Here is a 24,962-nt window from a genome sequence, read left to right as displayed (position 1 = left end):
ACCAGCCATAGACAGCAATCCCATTGCAACTTTCAAGGCCCACAAAGGTAGTAAAGACATCGTTAAAATAGTCATGTGACTACAGTGGTTCAACCTTAATGTTATAAAGCGACGAGAATACTTTTTGTGTGAAAAAAAACAAAACAAAAACTACTTTTTTCAACAATCTCTTCTCTTCCATGTCATTATCATACACTATTTAAGTCGTAAATACAGTGCAGCACTTCTGGGTTCTACGTCAGAATGCCGGCTCATTATTGGCCGACGCTGTTCACGTGAGCACCATGATGCATGCTGGCCAATAATGAGCCAGTGTTCTGACGTAGATCCCATTTTGTGTTCCGAAGATGAACGAAGGTCTTACAGGTTTGGAACAACAAGAGGGTGAGTAATTAATGACAGAAATGTAATTTCTGTATGAACTAACCCTTGAATTCAGAACATTGCTTTTTTCTTCTTCTTCAAATATTTTACCCAAAATGGCTTCACTGCTTATTTTTCAATCAATCATCAATCAATCAATCAATCAATCAATCAATCAATCAATCAATCAATCAATCAATCAATCAATCAACCAAACTACTTAAGGTTTTATTTTAAACTATGTTTTTCTTCAATATCTTATCAGGACAGATGACATCTATGACATTTTTTTCACTTCATGCCCCCAAAAACTGGATCACATGCTCATATCATATAGCATGTGTGTTCACTCATTGTATATTTGTAATATATTCAGAGGTGTAAAAAGTACCTGAAAACCATACTTGTAAAATTACAGATATCTTACAGGGGAAATGATCCCACTGCAAAGTTCCAATTCCAATTCCAAAGTCACCAATTCCAATAACGCTAATATCTTTGATACTCAGTAAAACTGCAAAGTAGCCAAAAGATACACAAGTACATTAACTGATTACATTTACTCAAATAATTAACACCACAGAAAATATTTTGGAATAAATTAATAGATGTAACATCATTTTACCAGTAAGAATAAACATACTTAATAAAAGCTAAAAGTATTTAGACACTTAAGACACAAAATAATTGGATGTTGTGCAATTGTACGATTTTTTACTAGAAAAAAAGATTTTGGCATTGTCATATTACATCATATGTGCATCTTACTTGCAAATAGAGGTAAGCAGATGGCAAGGGGAGATTGACACAGCATAAATTTGTCAGGGGACAAAACGACAACACAATGATCACATGTGAGAAGCAGCATCAACATTCCTGTCACTTGCTGCAAATGAACTGCAGATGTTTGTCCGAAAAATTCAAGGCCACATTTCCCCTCTCTCGTTTATGAGCTCCGGAGACCCGTCTTCCCGTCTTTCCTGAGCCTGAGGGATAAGCAAATCTCCGTCTGCCTCTCTCTCAGTCTCGGCCATAATATCACCAGTCAGTAAATTTGCTCATCTATAATTCAAGCCGCCTCTGAAAAATGACAGTGTTACAGTGAGTGGCATGGGTGAACCCTGAGACGACCAGGGTAAAAATGAAGTTTCCAGAAAATAAATAAATAAATAAATATAAATCTGCTCTGCAAGTCAGCAGAGGGCAGAGATAAACGAATTCTCAAGACAGCTGTGCCAAAACCCTGTTCCGAAAAACTATGTGTCCAATTGGGTGGCAGGATCTTGAGATAAACACTTAAAGCAAAGTGCCTGGAACGAGCTTAAAGTTGCGATGAAATTGAAGTAACAACAGATATTTTCTTCCATATTGTGACATACATCAGAGTTGACAGACTATCAACAAAGAAAATCGTGTGATTTGGGATATTTTTATAAGAATAAAGGATGTTTACAAGAGAAATGCTAAACAGGTGTAGCGATTAGCTTATTCTAAAATGCTTCAAACAACACATTTCTGCCTCATCATATGACCAAAATCCACATTAGATCGCAGTCAGAAGTTATTACAAACACTCAAAGGTGGTTTCCATAAGTTATGAGTAAAGGCCTAGTATTAAAGCTACAATATGTTTGTTTTTTTTCTCATCGCTAGGGGTCGCTAACCTCTTACAATAACAAAGGTGTAGATTGATGACACAGTGGTAAGCGGAATCACGGAACTTGTCGTCATGCTGATGGATCTAATAATGTTTATGGATGAGTGAAAACATTCATGTTTTTAACATGACTGTGGTATGAAGCAGGATGCGATTGCTACTGAGAGATAGATATCAGCGCCACATGAGTCCCTATATATAAAATATTATAGTAATATAGTATAGCAAAATATTAAAGGAATGAGGACATTTCATTTTACCGAACTACCCGCAAGAGCTGAATTACTACTCATTCAAGTCAGTTTATTTTATGAATTAAACTCGTGAGGTAACGCAGCACTGTTTCACTTGGTCTAACATTACACTAACATACTAAACTGCATTTGAGTGTGTTGAAAGTTATAATGTTATTCTATTTTAGTTTGTTGGCTATATGAGACTAGCAGTAAGCTAGATCAACATTAGAATAACATACTGATCATATGTTGAGCTATATAACATTGATTTGTTTTATGTACATTTGCTCACTTGTCTAATAAAGCATATGCAAGAGCGACGTCTCTGTCAAGTCCAAGTTTGCCGCAAAGCTCTCAGTATCTCGAATTCGCCACGCCGATATTGATCCTCGTTTTAATTTTCCTTTTGTCCCTAAGTCTGCTTGCCATGATCTATAATGTTTGAACCAAACAACAACAGCGTGGCGCTAAACATTATGCAGTTGTCCACATCTGTCGCTATGGCTACAATGGCAGTACATGCGGAAACCAGGGATAACGCGGATATTACGTCACTGACAGGCGACAAGTGACAAGGGACTATTTCAAATTGTAAATTTCCCTGAATTTACAAATTCTTGGAAACATTTAGGATAATGTAAGTACATAATTGAAAGAAATGTTGATAACACAAGTGGATTTTGGATATTTTGATACAAAATTCTTACATATTGTACCTTTAATCTCATAAATTGTCTTGTGTGACTTCATGCTAATTTTAGCTATAATTCACCTTTTTACCCAGACACAATTATATTTCATGAATTATGTTGTTAAAATAATTCATGTAAGGTCGTAAGAAAATGTTTGGTTTTCTAGACAGATTTTCGATAATAGGTGGGCATAATGTATATCGGGATCAAAGGGACATAGATGGGCAAGCCATGTAATGCCATGAGTAAAGTAATGCCACAATTTGTCATCATCTCTCAGGACAAAATCAAAAATGTGCATCAAATGGGGACTTTTCAAATGGGGTTTTATGCAACAGTTGTTGATTGGATTTTGAGATACATCATACGCCACCAGAGAGAAGTCTCTGATTAAAAATGATAAGGTAAAAAAATAATAACAAACATACGCACAGATGAATCATTCACAGTAAGATCTATAAAACGCATTTAGAAAATAGATAGAATGAATTTTCATATCATGCTGACTTTAAAGAGGAATTTAGTAAAAGGTGAGGAAAAATCTAGACAGACAAAGATGGCAATTTAAGACATCTTAATATTTTCCATTAGTATTAATGCAATTGAGACATCACTCTCACTTCTGAGTAAAAATTCAACAACACTTTAAATCTTTTGCAAAACATATGTGGTTCTAAATGTTGGACAATAGCATCACTACAAGTAACAGAGATATTCTTTTAACTGCCTTTCCTAGTAGCAAGGTGGTAGTGTCAAATTATGTTCATGTGGTTTCATTTTTAAACCATGTAGTTTCAGTGGCAAAGCAATTTTTTCAGAAGCAAAGCCACTGATTAAGTAGCAGGGTTGAATAAACGTCTTAGGGTTACATATGTAATTCGATTCCCTGAGAAGAGAAGGAGATGCAGCTTCAGTTGCTGACGCTATGGGGATGCCTTTGGCGTGTGCCGTTGTCTCAAGGATAAAGGAGAAGGAGAAATCATTCCTCCTCGATGTCCCGGTTTCACCCTCTGGCCTTTTTGACACTGATAATTTACCCATGCCTGCATAGTACATGACAAATTTAAAGTTGATGATGTTTTATGCAGGTGCCCTTTTATAATCATGCTGGCGTGGCTGTGAAATCAGATGACTTCCGTAGCCAATTGCATTGGTGCTTGTACACTTTACGTACAAAGACTTTACGTACCCAGATTATTGTTGCTCAACATTCACTGCACATTTAATATATACATTCACTTTCTAAATATATGTTGGTAATGTGTCGATTCAGAATGACTTATGAGCAGCAGCCTTTTTTTATTTTGGGTATGTCACTTATGCCCCAGTTGCCAAGGTAAAAATCGAAACTTGGGATCGCTTAGAAAAGTAATAGCACAGCTCTTCTCAACAACAAGCTGCAAAAAATGCAAAACTGGATGGACACAATTTATGCACTGAAGTACTAGGATTGTTCAATAGTGATAGTGATGTGTACCTTAAAGAAAATGAAAACTGACTTAGAGTGTAATCAGAAAGGCTTATATAATCTTATAGGATATAAGCAAGAAGCACTATAAATACAATCCAAATACACCCGTAGATCACGAATGCCAAATGCAAGGAGAGCAATACAATCTCAAAGTTCATTTCTCATTTCGACAAACCCAACACTTTGCCCGGTCTCGGCTATGCTGCATAAAAATGGTAAATGGACACACAAACACATGTATTCCTCCTAGACTTAATAAGCAGCAGCAGAAAATCAGCATGGTTAAGATTTATTTCTTATGGCTGGCCTGTAATTCCAGGCCCCTGCAATTATAATTCCTCTGACAGCAGTAAATCACAAGCTTGTGGGGTCTTCGCTCGGTGTGATTACCCATAATACTCTCTCAGTCATCCATTATGCACACAAACGCTGTATTTGTACAGTCCTGGGAGAAAATACACAAGGGAAAATGAATTATTTACAGTAATATATTTGTTATTACTTATGCGAGACATCGTAAGCTGAAGTAGCTCACAATTCGCAGTGTTCTTTGTTTCATATTAGCTAGAGCAATGTTTGTCCACATAAACATGAATATGTTTGGCTAGTATGCTTGCTTTGCCAAATCAATATTTTAAAATAAATTAAGGCTGTTTGTCCACCAAAGCGTTTTTAAGTTATTAGGTTGCATGGCAACAGCATAAATAGTTAAATTAATAAACTATACTAGCATGTGAAATAATTGATTATTAATAAAAAGTAATTCATTATTGAATATTTCTGTTGCAAACTATTTTCTCTATGTGGTTTTCTTTTTTTTATGTCCTCCTGCACCCAAACAGAATGGGAGTTTAGTCTCACTCAACAGCTACACAATAGCCCTATTTTCTGCCATTTTTCCTATACAAATCACAACATGTAAATAGGAAAATGTTGGCGTTATTTTGTTACTTATTGGGAGCAGTATGCTAGCTGGAGCCGTTTACCTCCAGTCTTTGTGCTAAGCTCGGCTAGCGGTGGGTGCGTCAGACAGAGTTACGGCACGCACGGTGATGAAAAAGGTATGTATGGACTTATCTAACTCTGGGGGATACGGTGAATAAGCTAAAGTCCCAAAAAGTCGACGTGTTCCTTTAAGTATGTGAATGCAAATGCTTCTCGCTATGCAAACTAATGCAACATTGTGTCCTGAGTGTAATTCAAAATGCAATGCAATTATCAGCGTTGCCACAAGGGGTGCTATAATGGGCTTTAGCAAAGCTGAATTTTTTATAGTGATATAGTGGGCTTTAGCAAAGCTGAATTTTCAACATCAATACTCCAGTCTTCAGTGTCACATGATTGCTGATTTGCTGCTCAAAAAAAATAAATCATATTATTGTCAATGTTCTGCTGCTTAATATTTTTGTGGAACATGTGCTAAAATAAAAAAGAGGATTCTTTGATGAATGAAAGTTCAAAAGAACAGCAGTTATTTCAAATATTCTGTAACATTATAAATGTCTAATAAATACTTTCACTTGATCAATGCAATGCATCCTTGCTGAATAAAAGTATTAATTTCTTAGACTTCAATCTTTGGAACGGTATTGCATTCGTCATTATGGTCATATTAACTGCATAACAGTTTTGACCCGATTCTGAATCCTGAATCCTGGTTCATGGTCCTTTTCAGTCCCTTCCCTTTCTCTCTTTCCTACTTACTGTCCACATTCCACATTGCCCTATCCAAATAACAGAAAAGCAGCAAAAATAAATCTTACCAAAAAAAAAAAAAAAAAGCGGTATTTATGACTCTGCAAAGAGTATGTTTCTGGCCTAAGTGTTCAGGGGGTTGAGATGAGCGCGGTCCATGCGGGATCTTTGAACCCGGTCTTTTATTACAGTAATTAATGAGGAACGTGACTCATTACTGGCGTTTTATTAACCTCCCACCAAGAGCTCCCAACAGTAGGCCGCTGAACCAATTAACTGGCCAAATAACCAAATTAGATTATCAAAATGTGTGTCATCCCTGTTTTCTGCCCTTTAGATATAACTGGACTGACTTCAAGACTGCTTTCCACAGAGAGTCCACATGCAGAGAGTCTCTAATGTAACACATTCAGACCCCTGGTGGGATAAAAATGATTTATTCAGTATGGTTAAAAAGATTTAATAATCTGTCAGTTGACTTGCAAAATATAATTTTAATCAGTAAAAAATATATATTTAATTTTTTTAATTATTTTATTCTTGTTTTATTGTATCAGTAAATTCAAGATCATAATCATAAAAATGTAATAAAAATTAAACCATAATGTTTATGATGATATTTTTTTGCTGGAAAATTAAGTTTCAGAAATGGAAGTTTTCAGTGTTTAAAAGCGTAGAACCCTCTATTGAAGGTGATACAGTAATGGATGCCCTCAACACATGAAACGCACATGGCAAAAGCAGAAGATTACCTAATCATCGCCATTACAGAATTTATAAAACAGCACCTGGATCACAACGGCTGCTGCATTTTCTCACTCACCCTTTCAGCAATGTGTTGAAATGGAGAAAAGCCATTACAGTGAATCCTGCATGTATATTCTCAATAATCATCCATGTGAGAACGGGAGAGGACTTCAAAAAGCAGCTGTAGCTCAGCCAAAATGGGCAGGACTCCAAAAAATGCTATTAATTTCTTCAGTCCTGGATGGAGGATATGTGACATTTGCACTCATCCGTTTCCCCAAAGGGATTTGACTTGGTATCCATTTCAGGTGGCCTACGTAGGGAGCTGGTTAAAGGGAGGCGTTCACCACTCGAGGCTGGCTTTGCTTGACCTTTCATGTTGTGTTAGGAGTGGAAAGGCTCTCAGAGACCGAATAAAACAGTTTGTCTAGGTGAAAGCGTCGACGCTCCTCACACCTTCCACACGCTATTCTTCTGTGAAAGAACCGCTATAAAGCCAAAACAATCTCTGTTACCTTAAATTATACGTTTATCTCTGTAAAGCTGCTTTGAAACAATCTACATTGTTAAAAGCGCTGTATAAATGAAGATGACTTGACTTGACTGTGCAGGAGAGCAACAGATGTGTCTCTCTTCTGCTGATTTGCTGAGAGAAATGTTGTCGCATAAAGGAAAAAGCTTTTTTTCTGAGAAAAAATAGAGGATTGTAAGGATGAGATAACTTGAGGTAAGGTGTGTATGCGTGTGTGTACATGGTAGGCAAGCTGTATGACTTCTTAATTCAAAAAAATGTGTGGAGCTAGTGCTGGACGATATGAACATCACAAAAACGATTTGTTAATCAGTATTCTTCTCTTGTTTTCCAGTAAAAAAATAAATAAATAAATAGACCAGAGTTAGAGCAAAGATGCTAAACTGAGATGAAAAACAAGCATGTAGAATTAACATAATTTATAAATATATAGTCATTCATTTTACTAATTAATTCTAAAGTCTTATATTTAATCTCTGAAAGATAAAGCAAATATGCATAATATCAATTAGTTAATTAAAATCATGCAAATTTGCTTTATCTTTCAGAGACAAAATATAAGACTTAATTAATTAGTACAATTCACGAGTATATATATGTATATATATATAATTATTCAAACTAAATAGTTAATTCAAATTTTTATAAATAGTTGTATCATATATCTTTAAATGTGTGATTTAAACAAGATAAAGATTTGCATAAGATATTGATTGATTCATTTATTTATTTACTTACTTATTTTTCCAATATATATTCATATCACATATCCACACACTAACCCCTTGGTTGCCATGATAAAAAATTACTTTACAAAAAATTCCAGCATGATATGATTTTTATCACTCGCGCGTATGTAAAGCTTTCTTTCATTTAAATGTATACTCTGAAGATGGTATTTTTTAATCTAGCAAGAACATGAGCAAAATAATTAAGTACATGAAGTGCTTCAATTGCGCTGTAGCAGAGGTAGTGATGTACTCAAGGAATCATGAGAAAGCACAGGAGGCTAGGGGAAAACAAGAGAGAGAATCAAGAGGAGTGCAGATGTGTAAAATTGAAGCGGGTACAGACAGAGGGAAACACATGGAAGTGAAAAGAGGCTAGCTGTGAACTGACCACCTGAGTAACGGCACACAGAGTGCAGAGTGCAGCTCTTCTGACAGCTGGGCTTTAGAATGCCTACTCATGCATGGGCCACGCACAACAGTTCCTCTAAAACATGTCCTTGGATGTATCTACTGGCCCGGAGTCAAACGGCTCCAAATGTTAAAGTAAACATGATTTAGAGCACCTCTTGGCTCACTCTGGCTGTCAGACAAGCACGAATAAGGCAAATGGGCTGAAAGAACTAAAGCGCTAATGTAACACTCCCACAATGAACAAAAAAGCTTTTAGGTTGCTTTTACTATGGTCGGGAAAAAGCAAATGTGATTCAAAACTGTTATGTGTTTTATGCAACTTTTTCTAGTCTAGATAGAAAGGGGGACTTGTGGGACTTTACAAACCTAATTAACAAGTGAACGAACAGAAATGTGTGAACAATAAGCAAATTACTATTTATATACAGTCATAAAACTGAATGATTCTGTAGTGAGAAGTAAGGCTAAGAAATGTTTTTTCCCTTCTGTTTTAAAAAAAGTTTTCTTCAGTAGGCTGTTAAGAAGCTATCTGTTTTAAATTTAAATTGGGAACATTTAATCAATGAATCACTGTCACCTCTCTTGTTTGAAGTGTTAAACTAATTACCTGTGAATTATCTGTCTCGTAATGCTTTTAGCTCTCTGTGCTTTTAGCACTGTTAATGCACTTTGCGGACTGACAGCTTGACTGGATACACTGGGGTTTATAACAAAGAATATATTCAAAATATCCACAATGAGATTTTTTTATTTTTTTATTTTTTACTCTAGCTGCTCTAATGTTTCTAACAACGTTCACAAAAGATTTAAGAGCCAGTAAATTCATGTTTCTTGACCAAACAATGAAGACTCCCTGTTTGCTTTAAATTTTTTGGTCCCATTTAAAATCATTGTAAAAGCTATACAAAAGCATTAACAGAACCGCGTGAAATGTAAGTTACATGTGTGCTTAAGTTAAATGTGCTGTTGTTGCTTGCTACAAAAATATCTATCTATCTATATTTGTGTAAAAGAAGACATTTCAGAAGAATGTCTATGCCACTTGCCTTACACGTAAAAATTTAAACAAGTGTGATTCTGGTTAAAGACTGTTAAATTCGACTTTAGTTAAGACTCAGTTAAAGTCAGCATGAAACAGAGGCAGGGCAGGCCTTGATTTGTTCATCTGGAATTAATTGGATCATTGGATGGGTGTGGTTTGCTATTGCTGTGATGTCATGTGAGTGACAGATTGCCCCGCCCTCACACCAATAAACACGTCATCAGAGAAAATATATTCAATTTTATAAAAATGAAGCAACATGAATGTAAAAAACAAAAACACATATGCCTACAGGCGTCTGGTTTGAATCATGAGGAACTTTCATGCTTGGGGAAAAAGGTGGATAGAAAAAGCTGCTCTTGCTCTACTTGCAACTAATTTCTACTCAACTAATCATCCAAACTGTGAAGCATTGTGGAATGAGTATATTGGTACATGCTATATATATATAGATATATAGATATATTTATTTATTTATTTTTATTTTTTCTGGTAGTGGGTTTCTATCATTGAGGAACAAAATAATTACAAGGTGTATCGGGACATTGTACAGCGGAATATTAAAGCACCAGTCTGTGATGTAAAACTTCAAAGCTTATTCAAGCAACATGGCAATGACTAAATATAAAGTAGTACGTCACCAACAGAGTGACTCAAACAGAGGAAATTTCCAGAACTCATTCCTGCCAAACATTGTTGCGGTACAAGAAGCAGACCAATCGAGCAAGACGTCCAACAGATGTAACCTTGGATTAGGGTTGGTGCCAATAACAGAGGTTCAACAACTTCCAAGCAACGTTACATAGGCTGCCTGGGATATTGGTTAATGTTAACTAGCACTGTATTCTTGTCACTCTCACTTTTCATTATCCAATTAACTCTCAATGAATACAATAATGTTCTGTCCTACTCTTTTTTTGGTTGATTACCCTGTTTCACTTGGAAAACACAACACATTACCATAATAAAATAGGTTGTGAATGTAGCTTAATGCAAAAAAAAAAAAACTAAACAAAACAATAACAACAACAATGCATGCAATATTCATCATTCAGTAAAACATCATTGCACTTTGTTGAGAGTTGGCTGAAAATAAATAAAGTTTTCAATACATCAACCAAATTTTGAAGCTAATAGAAATGCTGATTTAAGGTTGTATTCCCCATGGCCATAATTTCATGTTTTTAAAGAAGCATTTATCACATAAGCCGGGTGGCGATATCCTAGTGCTCAAGGCTCTTCGCTGGAGCTGCAAATATTGCAGGTGCAATCGTAGATAGGGGTGACCCGTGAACTGAGTTACTAAGAACCCCATCACCACTCTGCCCTTGAGCCAGACAAAGTTTAGCACAAAAATAAGACTTTTTTATTATTTACACTTTACACTTGCGTTGTGTCACCTACACATTCACTCCCTCTCACAAATTGTCCCTTAATCACCTCATTTATCTACATTATAACTTTCACTTCACAAAATCATTTTAAGTGGTAATTAAAAAGAAATGCCAATGCAACAGTGACTTGTTTGTAGGGTTTGTAACCAAGAACTGGTTCTTTTGCAGAACTGTGTCCACTTAAAAAAAAAAAAAAAAAAACCTGGAACCAGATTGGTTGTAATGGTATTTAATATTTGATTTAATGGTGAGTTAACAAGAGAGTGAGTTAACATACTGGGGCATATATATATATATATCATTGTTATGGATACAAATTGTCTTTACCTGCAGTACAGAGTGGTTGACAAGCTGTCAGCATAAAACATAGCTGTCTGATTAAGTATCCCATTACTATTCAGATCCGAGAAGCCCCTGCGGATGATTCAGAGTATGATTGAACTCTCCAAATGAATCAAACTGAATTGCAAAAATTTCAGACCCTTTTTGCCAACCTATTTGACATATTAAATCGAAACTTGATTTATTTGTGAATTTGGCATCACTAGTTACAATTTTAAACATCTGATAGAAAACACTGAACATGATTTTCAGGAAAAAAAAAAATTTCAGGTTGGTATATGGCAATTTCCATTGAGAGATAAAGATTATAGAAAAATATTTTATTTGGGTGCAGCAGTATTTCACTAGTGCTCGTGCCCCAGTAAAAAGGGTGTAGCGACACCTTTGCAAGTAAACATACAGCAAGACCAGAGTTGTCCATTTCACAAAATGAGCCTTTTATTTTAAATGAATTGCTTAAAATAACAAAATAAACTAAAAGAAAAAGTCTCCAACTGAAAGGTTATCAGTTTAAATCAGTCTAAGGACTTGCTTACTAAATTGGTTGGAGTGGTTTTTAGCTTATTTACTAAACTTCAACATATGGCTCAAAAACACTCAAAATGATAAGTGTTTAATCTGTTTGAATCAGTTTCATGAGACACTCCCTCAACAAATCCAAACCCTCAGAAAGGCATTATTTTCGACATGTCCGACTCAAAATGAACCGAAACTTGTGCCAAATGTCTCAAGATACTTAATTTGCGACAGAAAATACTAAAAGAATCAAACCACTGGAATTTTTAAGTGGTTTCGGAAATGAAACCAGAATTAAAAAGGTATCTAACGGTAGAAGCATGTGCAATGCAAAGCCATTTGGTCTGTCATAGAGAATAAAGATGTTTTTCAAGACCAGCAATGCAAAATACACTTCAGTCAAACTACAAACCATTGCCAGTTAAATTCTCGGGCTGGAGCTACAAGATAGAGTATGAGGAGACTTACCGCTACCACTTAAAGCACAGGATCGGGAAGCACTCACCGGATCTGTGAGCTCCAAGATGCTGGCGCGGTAAGTAAGAGGTTTGCAGTCTCGAGTGTTGTCTACCAGGCTGCAAGGTAGAAACATGGGGCCCAGGTCATCTCCGTCCAACACATCCACCGTAAGCGTAGTGGTGGCGGTGAGCCGGTCCTTTGGGTTTGGAGCTCGGTCCTAAGGGAAACACAAACTTTGGTTTTAGGGCTGACGTTTTAATCCAACTGCAAGATTTCAAACTTACTCGCTACCCAAAAAGACTCCAGTCAAAGTCAAAATAAGACATTCTACTGACAAAAAGAGAAGATTGGGCATCTCGCTTAGTTTTTAAATCCCTTTCAAGTCCCTTCAGGTCCTACATCTTTTTCTTGTTGAATATCTTGTGAATGAAATTGGTTGGACTTTAAAGCTGTTTAGGTCTAAAAAATGTCACATGCAAACAATATTAAGATACTGAATAAAGTTCACATGAAAAAGATGTGAGACCATCTTGAACCTGTTGCAAAATCTCTTTGGGGAAATCTTTCTCCCTCATGCAAAATTCTGATCATGTGGATTATAATTGAAAACGGTAAATGTGACTGCACCTTAAGACCGCATTTTTGCTTCAAAATGACAAAATAAGTATCATAAAGTTAGTTTCTACAACTCTTTCCCACTATATTCCAAGACTTCAGCCTTTGTGTAGGGGACAGGCTGAAATTTAAGTCCAACCAATGCCAGTTAGCACCAATTAACTTTAAACGCAAAGCATTATGTGTCTAAAGGCACCATTTCTGAATTGAACACAACAGCAAATGCAACTTGAGGGATTCAGAGATTTCCAGTGATTAACAGCTCCAATTTCAGTCTGTTCCTCACACAAAATCCTCATATGACTTCAGAGTTGTATAAACTATATTTAAGCTTTTTTTTTTTTTTTTTTTTTCATTTTGGAGTTTGGCCATATAAACGACAATCCACTTTTGTTTTATAGGCAAAAGAAGATTGGACACTCTGTTTAACATCTCAGTTTGTGAAAGTCTTACAGGATTGGAATGACATGAGGCTGAATACATTTTTCTTTTTTTCTTTTGTACTATATATCATCTCCTCCCGTGGAGACTTACGTTGGCCTGAATGATGACCAGGTAGCGTGTGATCTCTTCGTAATTCAGCCTCTCTCTCAGAACCACAGATCCTGACAGGGTCAGAGGGATGTCAAATGTCCTGTTTGTGGTCTGTGGAGAAGGAAAGAGTAGGTCAAAAGGGTTTCCCCCACACACACACACATACACAAAGGCTCACACACTTCCAGCCTCATGAGAAATTCATCATCTATCTGCTTCAATAAGAAGAGAATGCTGATGGCACAAAACTGCTTGACTTTCAAAACCTTCTCACCCTTATTAGTAATACATACAATGCGTAACACTTTAAAAGGGACATGGAGACAGGATGTTCCTTGCTCTTTTGAAATAAAAATGTTTGATGTGTAAATGGCCACCTATCACAATTACCTAACCATGAATTAGAAAGTGAACGCAGCAGTCTTTGCATAGCTAGACCTTTGAATTTCAACATTAAATCCAATCCACATTGCAGGTTACTCTGGCCAAGAACCACCCACTTAGACGGAATAATTATTTACCTTGAAAATTTTCCGCCATACCTTGAAAGCAACTTTTTTCCCCCAGGTGAACTTATAAAATTACTGTTTAGAGCTCAACTGCATCACATTGAGAGTGCTTTTCAGTAAACATATGCATCAGATGGTCAGTGAACAGACTGTGGGTGGTTTAAATGTGTTACTTTGAGGCTGAGACTTCGAGTTTAGAGATGTCACACAAAACACTTGAACTTTGTGAATAAAATATTCCTGAAATGGTTAAGTGGTGTTTAGCTCCTTTCACTCCACTCAAAGCAATAATGCTGCACTCATTAAGAAGCAATCAGAAAATGTCACCAATTTGCATGTGTAATACCACCATATTCATTTAAACGATTTCCTGAATTGTATTTGCATTTCATCGCATGCATACTTTCTGCTATATTATATTTGGTGTATTTACTGCTTTGTTTGTATATTTTCATGTTGCCAAATTGTGCTAAATTATGCTTTGTATCAATGATGCACAATGTATTCACCAAGGTTTAGGTTTTGTAAGGTTGTGGAGTAAATCAATTAAAAAGAACTTGCTGGAAATTCTCTGTTACCTCTCCAGCACACCCAGACCATATAGAGAAATGAATAAACCTGGAGAGAAATATAAAACTGTGGCTGGCAATAAAATAAAGTAAAATAACAAAAAATAAAAATCATATAAAATTAAAAAACACAATTGTGATTAAACGTATAACAAAATATTTCTGACCAGTTGTTAGAAGGCAGACTAATTGAAAATTGGGTTATACTTTATTTAAAGGTGACATTGTTACAGTGTAATTACACAAACATGTAAATATATTGTTACACGTTACATATGGTTACTATAGTAATAACAATACATTTTGCATAATTACATGCAACTAACCCTGCAACAAACCTCCTAACCATAACCCTATAGTAAGTACACATAGTTAATTATTACTTAAATGTATAATTACACTGTAATAAGGACACCTTAAAATAAATTAAAATGAACACCATGTACTTACTATGCGTTTAGGGTTTGGTTTAAGGTAGGTTGCTTATAATTATACAGAATTTACTGTTATTACTATAGTAAGAACATGTACTGTATAATAGAACAAGGACATTGTAAAATAATGTGTTACTGAAAATGTATTAAAATGATTTAATAATAATAGTAATCATATTTTGATGTTACTTTTCTTATAATCAATATAAATTAGTATTAATGTTATTGTTGTTGATGCTGATGCTGTTGTATTTTCATATCAATGCATATTCGGTATAATAGGTACATATTCATTACTCAAATCACATTTGAAGATGTAAGCTTTAAGCTTTTTTATTATTATTATTCTGAGCAATAAAAAAAGAAAGAAAGAAAAACACGTACTGGATCTTTAGGGTTGTACCGAATGGTGTATTCAATTTGTCCGTTAGGACCATCATCAAGGTCAACAGCCCCGTTGTTCCCTGTAAAACCTGAGAAGATGGTGGTTCCAACAGGCGTTAGCTGAAAAAGATAGAAACACAAGTTAAGCATATTTAACACTTTCTCAGTTGGCCGCCTATCAGCATGAACGTGGTTTCATCCTTAGCTGCTACTGCCATTTCATCATCTTGTGCTTGATTTCTGGTGCTGGTATTGGCGGACTGGTTTATGCTTTAAGTGTCTTGACCGTTGTGTTAAACAGCAATCCTTCGAGGGAGAGTTTGATGGATATGCTCTTATAAAGTACACAGCGCTCATTCTCTTCATATCTTTCAGAGCATTCTGGCTTTTTTCAAAACAACTGGAACCAGAATGGTTGTAATGGTATTTAATATTTGATTTAATGGTGAGTTAACAAGAGAGTTTCTAGTATGTTTTATACGTACTGGGGCATATACATTTCATTGTTATGGATACAAATTGTCTTTACCTGCAGGACAGAGTGGTTGACAAGCTGTAAGCATAATACATAGCTGTCTGATAATATCCCATTACAATTACTAGTATCCCATTACTATTTAGTTCCGAGAAGCCCCTGCTGTGGTGCGGCTCTCAGAAGTGCAAAGAAAAAGAGGAAGTAATAGGTATGAGTCTGCTGCGGAAGCTACAGGCACCTGGGAACTCAGACGTTAGTTCCTGCGCCGCTACTCTGACATTCTGACAAGACATATTACACAGAAAAAAAGACAAATTCCAGACAACAAAACTGGCAAAGAGAGTTAGGATGCTTCAGAGAGCCTTTATGATGAAAATAACCGCCATCACGATGTGAGGAAAACTCTCTGACTGCTGTCATGATGAGGTCATGTAAGGCTATCTGAACAAAGAATAATTAAATAGCCTGTTATGCGTAATGAGTTCCTAGAAACAAAATCCTGAGTGAATCTGACAGTGTCAAATAAAGCACAATAGCATAGCTATTAGCATATGTTTCACAAAGTGCAATCAGTGAGATTTTTTTAACAGTATAGCAGACTACTTAATGCATTAACTATTAGTTGTCAGGCAGGTTTTATAGGATGAAATATTAATGTCTTAATACTCATCTTGCACTCAAATTTTTGTCCAATCAACTGATCTTAAGACTGAAAATGTCCTTTCTGCTCTCACTAGCAATATGTTGCTGTCAGGCGGAAACCTGACATGGTGTTGTATGCTCAAATGCACTATTTTTCAAGAAATGGAAAAAAAAAAACTGTATTTTTTTTATTTATTTATTTTTTCAAGCAATGTGTTGTCAAAGTAGATACTGTGGCCTTACATTTGTGACCTTGGATCACAAAACCAGTCACAAGTCGCACGGGTATATTTGTGGCAATAGCCAACAATACATTGTATGGGTCAAAATTATCGATTTTTTCTTTTATGCCAAAAATCATTAGGATATTAAAGGGATACTTCACCTCTGGAAAGATGAATGTGTATTTAAAATGGGTCATTTATGTAGAAGAAATGTGAAATTATTTTTGAATTTGGAGCTTTCTAGACTGAGAAAAGCTAGAAAATGTATTTTTGGCTTATGTGGATGAAAGACAACAACTCCCAGAATGCACTTGCTTCGCTGCCCTAGGAGGCCACTCCCAAGCCACGCCTACCGGTAAGAGAGCGCAGTAGTTAAACACAAAGGCTACTAGTGAGTCTCCGTGACGAGTCTGCCTTGGGATTTCGAGATCGCCCAAAATGACCAGGATTCGGCTTTTGCGTTCTACACTCGCCATTCATTATGTTTACTGTGGCGAGCAGGACGAGACTGAGGGCCGTGGGAGAATGGCGCGAGGCCGGTGGCGTGATTACTGATGAGCGGCACCTGTGAGACGCACCGGTCTCGTATCTCTCACGGAGGAGTGGGAATTTTCTTAGCAATGTTAAAATGCACATCAACCGATCACTTGTTTAGCGTTCATGTAAACACTACATTCAGACTCACCAGTCGGAATGAATTCAGTTAGATTGAAACAAAAGGTGTTCGTGTAAACAATGAATGACGACTGCAGAAAGCAAAAGCCGAATCCCGGACATTTTGGACGATCTCGACGGCCGGACATGTCCGGGAAAAAGAGGATGGTAACCCCTACTATTCAGCTTTCTCCTACTACTCAGCTTTCTCCACAGAACAAGAGCCTGCTAGCTTAGCTTCCAAAAAAAAAAAAAAAGGCTGACACTATGTGTACATTCTGAGAGTGAGATCCCACCCTCTATGGGCAGGTTGAAAACATGCGGGACAAAAAATCCTCCGATGACGCAAAATGATGATTTTTGCGTCATCGGAGGATTTTTTCCAGACAAAAAATACATAAATCTCTCGTCTCAGGGGGATATGAGGGTGGAAAGCATGGTAATTCAAAAATACTACAGGTTTTCTACTAATACAAAGCTTAATGCTAAATCCTGAAGTATCCCTTTAAGTAAAGATCATGTTCCATGAAGATATTTTGTAAATTTCCATCCGTAAATATATAAAACATTTATTTTTGTGAGTGAATGCAGCACAATCGCTAACATAAATGGACAACTTTAAAGGCGATTTTCTCAATGTTTCGATTTTTTTGCACCCTCAGATTCCAGATTTTCAAATAATTGTATATCGGCCATATATTGTCCTATCCTAGCAAGCCATACATCAATGGAAAGCTTATTCATTTAGCTCCCATATGAGGGATACATCTCAATTTAAAAAAAATTGACCCATGACCCATTGACCACGTTTTTGTGGTCCAGGGTCACATATGGTTAGACACTTGAGCGTGTCATTATATTAACATTTGACCAAAATTAATAGTGTAAAATAAAGTGTGACCAATAGTAATGATTTATGGAAGAAAAAAAAAAAACTAAACACGAAATATGGAGATATGAGGTTTCTGTCCGACAGCCATGAAGAGCAAGTACAGTAGCTAATCACGGTTCTTGGATCTGACATAAATAAAATGCTACAAGTAAATATAGTCGTGACTAAAATGGTCATCAACAGTTGTCAGCCTGACAAATTTCAGTATAGCACAGCCTCTTGTAGCTTACAGTTTAATCAATCTCAATAGCTGTAGGGCAAAAGGACATTAAGTTAGTGACATTGATCAATGAACACCTGAACTTCTCTATAACTTCACAGCATCTGCAGACACTCAATGAACACAGACAAGCCTTTAGCCATTTTGAACCACTTGCAATTCAATCCACACGTCCATCAAATGCTTTTTCCCCCAACATTATTATTTACTTCACCGTCTCTCTTAAATTCAGCATACCACTCGGGTGGACTTTTATAGTGCACTCTGCAGTGCTTGTTGACTGATGGACTGAGCTGTGTTAGTCCCCCTTATCTATGTGTCAGTCAGACGTTTCAAACTCCGGTTTAAATCAATGGCGGGCAATACAGCCTGCCGTTTTTTGAGGCCACTCAAGAGGAGGCTGCCTGCCACTGAAGCTGCCTCCTAATGAGGGAAATCTCTACTGACAGCTCTCCAGGGAACAACTCTCAATTAGCTGAAAGCCACACACTCTCCATGCAGTCAATCCAATGTGAGAAGATCTCTGGAGACCGAGGCAGCATTGCTACAGACCCACCATGACACTACGTGTTGAATGTTCTCGGAAGCTAATCAAAAATGAAGGAAAAAATAAAAATAGGGCTAATGAATGTCCAGAAAAGGACGCCATTTTTAATGGGAGTCATAGAATGTGGTGTATCGTGACCGTAATGGGAGGCCCACACAAAATCTCCACCATGAAACTCCACGGAACTAGCATTACTGTCATTCACAAAGTTTTACACATCTCCTGCCCTTTTCATATCTCTTATATTTGGACTTAATAATGCATTTAGCTACCAAAATGATATATCAGCATATTCGAATGATTTTTGAAGGAGCATGTGACACTGAAGACTGTAATGATGTAATGAGTAATGATGTTGAAAATTCAGCTTTGCCATCACAGGAGTAAATTACTTTTTTAAATATATTAAAATAAAAAACAGTTATTTTTAATTGTAATTGTTTTTCAAAATATAACTAAATAAAAACAGCCTTGGCAAGCATAAAAGACTAATTTTAAATCTATTTGTTACCTAAATTCAATCTGTTCATCATATAAAGCGATTGAGTCACTTCAGAAAATTTGGACTAAACCGCTCAATTCATATGGATTAGTTTTACGATCTCTTTGTTAACTTTTTGAAGCGTCAAAGTGTCAGTTGAGTAGCTGTCAATGGAGGGACAGAAATCTCTCAGATTTGATCAAAAAGATCTTCATTTGTGTTCCGAAGATGAACGAAAGTCTTACGGGTTTGGAACGACATGAGAGTGAGTAATTGATGACAGAATTTTCATTTTTGGGTGACCTATCTCTTTAATTATTCCAAACTTTTGACTTGTTGAATGGATCAGAATAGATGAATATTAGCTGTGATTTGGGATGCAAAAAAAAAAAAAAAAAAAAGAGGGGCAGAGTATATCACAAGAAGTTTTCAGCTAAAATTTCAATATTGTGTATGCTGAACAACGGTGTAATGGGAATTCACACAAGCCTTGCTGTGGAAAAACAAAGAGAAGCTAAATAAGTCACAAAAGGTGACTGGCAGATTTACTCCGTGAGCTACAGCACTTCTGGGGTAATTACATGGCAGTCAAATACAGAGAAATGTTAACAGCTAAATGATTCAGCTCCAAAGCCCACAAGTGCAATTCATTTACCGCAAAATAACCCTGGCGTAGGTAAACCATCATACTGACACAATTCACTGGTTGAATTTCCAATTACAGCTAGCAAATGTTCAGTTTTAGCTAAGCAACTCACTTCTGCAAACTTTTAATAACGTGCGCTCCAGAATGCCAGTGACTTCGGTGTTCATGAAAAAGTCATTACAACTACAGAAGAAGAACAAAAGAAGCCCCGCTAAATAGAAACTCACCTCATTAATGGCTACATAGTATCGTGGCTGCTGAAAGCGTGGGGTGTTGTCGTTTCGGTCCCGGACGACTATCCGCACTTCGTGTAGGATAACCGTGCCAACAAGCTCATTAGTACACTGAACCTGCACTACAATGGACTGAATGTAGGAGGGAGGCTAAAAGACAAAAAGAAAAGATCGAATTCAAGCAGTTCATTTGCATGGTGTGCATTCAGCAGGACAAACTAAAAATGACCATTTGCAGTCCATTATGAAGCCCATTACAAAGTGCATGCTGTGAACAACAGATTTCCCAGCTAAAGAGAAGATTTTTTTTTTATTATTATTATTATTTATCATAGTTCTGATTGAACCTATAAAGAGTGTCCAAAAGTCTGAGACCACTGGTTGATTTAAAAAAAAAAAAAAATGTTTATTTATTCCAAATTATATTATCAGCCTAACCATTTTAGGATTTAAAGTGCCACTATTATGCTTATTTGAATATTACCTTTCATGCAGTATATAATATAGCTGTTTGTGAACATTTCTCATTGTGAACAAGATCAAAGCGAACCACAAAAAAAGTTAGTCGTCAATTCCAGTCTCACTTCCTGTTACAAACCTATGTAACAATATAACAAATTTGCATAATGACAGCCTATGGTCTTCATTGGCTGCTTGCAAACAATGTCTACTTTGACCCGTCCTCAAACACTTTAGTTGTTTCTGAGGGCTGGAAGTTTTGTTTCTTACATGTGTTGTAAACGGTTGACCAATCGCAACAGACTGAGCCATTAGACCAATCAGAGCAGAGTAGGCTCTCGGAAAGGAGTGGTTTAGAGAGACTGAATCTTCGAACTAGCCATTTTCAGATTCTTTGGTAAATGAGATGATGTGCAATGCATATTATGAAAAAAAATGTAAGTGTTTATTTTTTTTGTTTATTTTTTTTTACCTTGGATGCACGGTCAGAATTATTTGCCCCCTTGGTAAATATAATCAAAAGCCCTATTCGCACGGGATTAGTATTACCCCTGGACCTCTGTAATTAAGAAATTACCCCCTGACGTCTGTGTTTTTGGTGGCTCATTCACACTGGCAAATAAATGTCCGTAATTCCCTCGAGTTTACGGACTTTACAGCGTGCGCCCACCACTGATCTAGAATGACTCATTATATAGATCAGTGGCGCCCACCCATTCACACTTCACTAGCTGAACGTGCTGAAACGAAGATCGCGCAGCAGTATTGCAATTCAAAAAAAGAACTTATTTAAAACCAATTTATTAGAGAAATATATATTATATATATTATAGAATATCATATTATTGTATAAATATATATCTTCTTTTTCTTTTATTCTTTGTCCATATTTACAACAAGCCTGCCTGAAGAAGGTATTATAAATACAGAAACGTCGCGATAGGCTTGTTTTTCTATTCATTTTATTTGGTTTATTTCATTTTATATCATTTTTACTCTTTCGCACTTTGATTTCTTGAGATATTTACAGGATAGACGTCTTTAGAGGCCGTGTGAGACAAAGAAATGTTCCACGATACAGACTACTAAGTTACACTACCACAAAAAGCGTCTAACTTTCCAAAAGAGCTTCCATGTTGCGCCAAAATGCTTAATTTGACGTTTCCATGACAACGGTCCGAGTTGAGCTTCCGGATCACGTCTTTACTGTAGTTTGTTTTCTCTTTTGCAGCACTTCATAGTTTTTTTGGAGAAAAACTATAATCGGATTGGAGTAGAGCATATCGAGATATTTTATTGTTAATATAGTTTTAATACAGACGTAAAATGGACTGTTAAACGGCCCATAATGGTTATTACGTTCTTTAGGAAACGATAGGCTCACAGAAAAACAGCCCAAATCACAGACATGGGGATTCGCACGGGACTGGTATTATCAGAGGACCCCTGTGTTGGCTGAAATACGGTAGGTAATTTTCGGGGGAATTTTTACAGACATTTTTACAGACATGGCAGATTCGCACGGGATAAAAATCACAGACGACCTCTGCGATTATTACAAATTACCGGAGGTCCCTAGGTAATACTAATCCCGTGCGAATAGGGCTAAAGATGGCTGTAAAAAAATGAATCTGCATTGTTTATCCTTTTGATATTTTATCAAATAAAAAAATAAAATAAATCTAACCTTTTATTGAAGTAAAAAGAATTGAAAGTGGGGGAAAAAAAATCACATTATGAAATAAATGTTTTTCTCCAAAACACATTGGGAACAATTATTTGCCCCTTTTTATTAAATACTTTTTGCAACCTCCTTTTTCCAAGATAACAGCTCTGAGTCTTCTCCTACAATGCCTGATGAGTTTGGAGAACACCTGACAAGAGATCAAAGAGCATTCCTCCATACAGAATCTCTCCAGATCCTTCAGATTCCCAGATCCATGTTGGCGCTTCTTCTCTTCAGTTCACTCATGTTCTAGGGTTCAGGTCTAGGGACTGGGATGGCCATTGCAGATGCTTGGTTTTGTGCTCAGTGACCCATTTTTGTTTTAATTCTGATGTTTGTTTTTGGATCACTATCCTGTTGGAAGATCCAAACATGGATCCCGTTATAAGATTTCTAGCACAGGCTGTCAGGTTTAGATTTTTTATCAGTTGGTATTTGATCGAATCCATGATATCATGTATCTAAACAAGATGTCCAGGACCTCTGGCAGAAAATTATGCCCACAGCATTAAAGATGTAATGCTACATCTGAACAGCATTATATACATTGCATACAGAGTATTTCATTTTACACATGGAGTACTTTTTTATCCCTGTGAACCAAACCCATATTAAGTGTTTGCTGCCAAAAAGTTCTTTTTTGTTTCATCTGTCCATAGAACGTTTGGAAAGTAACTGACACTACTGGAACTTCAAACAGGACAGGTTCTATGGTCAGATGAAAAAAAAAATGAAAAAAAAAAAACTTTTTGGCAGCAAACACTTAAGATGGGTTTGGTGCACACAGGGATAAAAAAAGTACCCCATGTGTAAAATGAAATACTCTGCTGTATCTTTAATGCTGTGTTCCTAATTTTCTGCCAGAGGTCCTGGAAATCTTGTTCAGATACATGGCATCATGGATTCGATCAAATACCAACTGATAAAAAATCAAAACCTGACAGCCTGTGCAATAAATCTTATAATGGGCCATGTTTGGATCTCCCAAAAGGACAGTGATTCACAAACAAACATCAAAATCAAAACAAAAATGTGTCACTGAGCACAAAACCAAGCATCTGCAATGGCCATCCCAGTCCCTAGACCTGAACCCTATAGAACATGAGTGGGATGAACTAAAGAGAAGAAGTGCCAACATGGATCTGGGAATCTGAAGGATCTGGAGAGATTCTGTATGGAGGAATGCTCTCTGATCTCTTGTCAGGTGTTCTCCAAACTCATCAGGCATTGTAGGAGAAGACTTAGAGCTGTTATCTTGGGAAAAGGAGGTTGCAAAAAGTATTTAATAAAAGGGGGCAAATAATTGTTCCCAATGTGTTTTGGAGAAAAAAATTCATAATGTGATTTTCCCCCCACTTTCAATTAGTTTAGATCAACGAAAGGTTAGATTTTTGCTCTTTTTTTTATTTTTTTATAAAACATCAAAAGGATTAACAATGCAGATTTATTTTTTACAGCCATCTTTGATCATATTTACCAAGGGGGCAAATAATTCTGACCAGCACTGTAAATCTATTGTAGGAGACCTCCAAAACAAAATTAGCAACCTTTTCAAATACCATAATTTGGGCACTTTAAAAATTATATATTTCCACGTTTTATTGTAATGTTTAAAGGTGAAGTGTGTTCATTTCTGTATCACTAGCATTCAATGGTGGTCTCAGACTTGAATAGCAAAAGGATTTCAGATAATTACATCTCGGTCCAGAACTCGTCCGGTGCTGTTGAGATACAAGCGCTGCTTGACCGGGTCCAGAATGACCCAGTGGTCATGGTTGTCCCGTAGAGATAAAGAGATGGTCCTGTCAGGGTCTTCTGCTCTCCCGTTTATCTGCATGTTCTCCACCAGAAGGGTTCCTGTGATAATAACAAACAAACATTCTTATTTGCTCAGTTTCTTTTTCAAAAAGCATTTGTGGCATATTTCTAATCATTTAATTATACTATTAAATGCAAATGCATGAATTGCTTGTTCTTGCCATATGCATGCAAATACAATGGCACACATGCAAATATATTAGGGACTTTTTTTTTTTTCAGTTGTTTCAGTGTCAGTTGTTTTTGTGTAGGAAGAAACAATAAAGCTAATTAGAGACCTAAGATGTAGAGCGGATGAACAGATGTGTTTTTATTTCCCTTCTAAATTTTTAGAATAGATCTCAATGATTTCTGCCTGCAAAGATATCAACATGAACTCAAAAAAACCTCACCAAATTCTTCCAAGACTAAATGACCTGAAAATGAATCCACATCCATTTTATCGTTCTATAATCACACTGTCCCTTGTGGAAAAAAATCACTTCATCAAATGATATGCTTTAAAATATAAAAAATTATATTATTGTTGACATGATCCCGGTCTGTGTTCCTGTCTTGGTTTTGTGTTTATGGACTCTTGTTTTGAAGTGTGTTCTGTTTCCCATTGTTTCT

The 24,962-nt window shown here is 36.4% G+C and overlaps 1 protein-coding gene across 1 annotated transcript in view; it reads right to left on the bottom strand.

Annotated features, from left to right (window-relative positions):
* Positions 1–24,962, bottom strand: part of pcdh15b (protocadherin-related 15b) — a 239,017-nt gene that overhangs the window by 164,162 nt on the left and 49,893 nt on the right. Inside the window, exons 5-9 of the mRNA XM_084135704.1 lie at positions 24,229–24,389; positions 20,342–20,497; positions 15,334–15,453; positions 13,438–13,548; positions 12,335–12,505 (exon numbers count right to left, since the gene is read on the bottom strand). Of these exons, the coding sequence (XP_083991830.1) occupies positions 12,335–12,505; positions 13,438–13,548; positions 15,334–15,453; positions 20,342–20,497; positions 24,229–24,389 (719 nt within the window). The remainder of the gene's footprint in view (positions 1–12,334; positions 12,506–13,437; positions 13,549–15,333; positions 15,454–20,341; positions 20,498–24,228; positions 24,390–24,962) is intronic.

This window comes from Abramis brama, assembly GCF_963993115.1.
Source record: "Abramis brama genome assembly, chromosome: 14".
Classification (NCBI taxonomy): domain Eukaryota; kingdom Metazoa; phylum Chordata; class Actinopteri; order Cypriniformes; family Leuciscidae; genus Abramis; species Abramis brama.
Note: the sequence above shows the minus strand (reverse complement) of the source record. Positions and strands in the feature narration are given on the sequence as shown.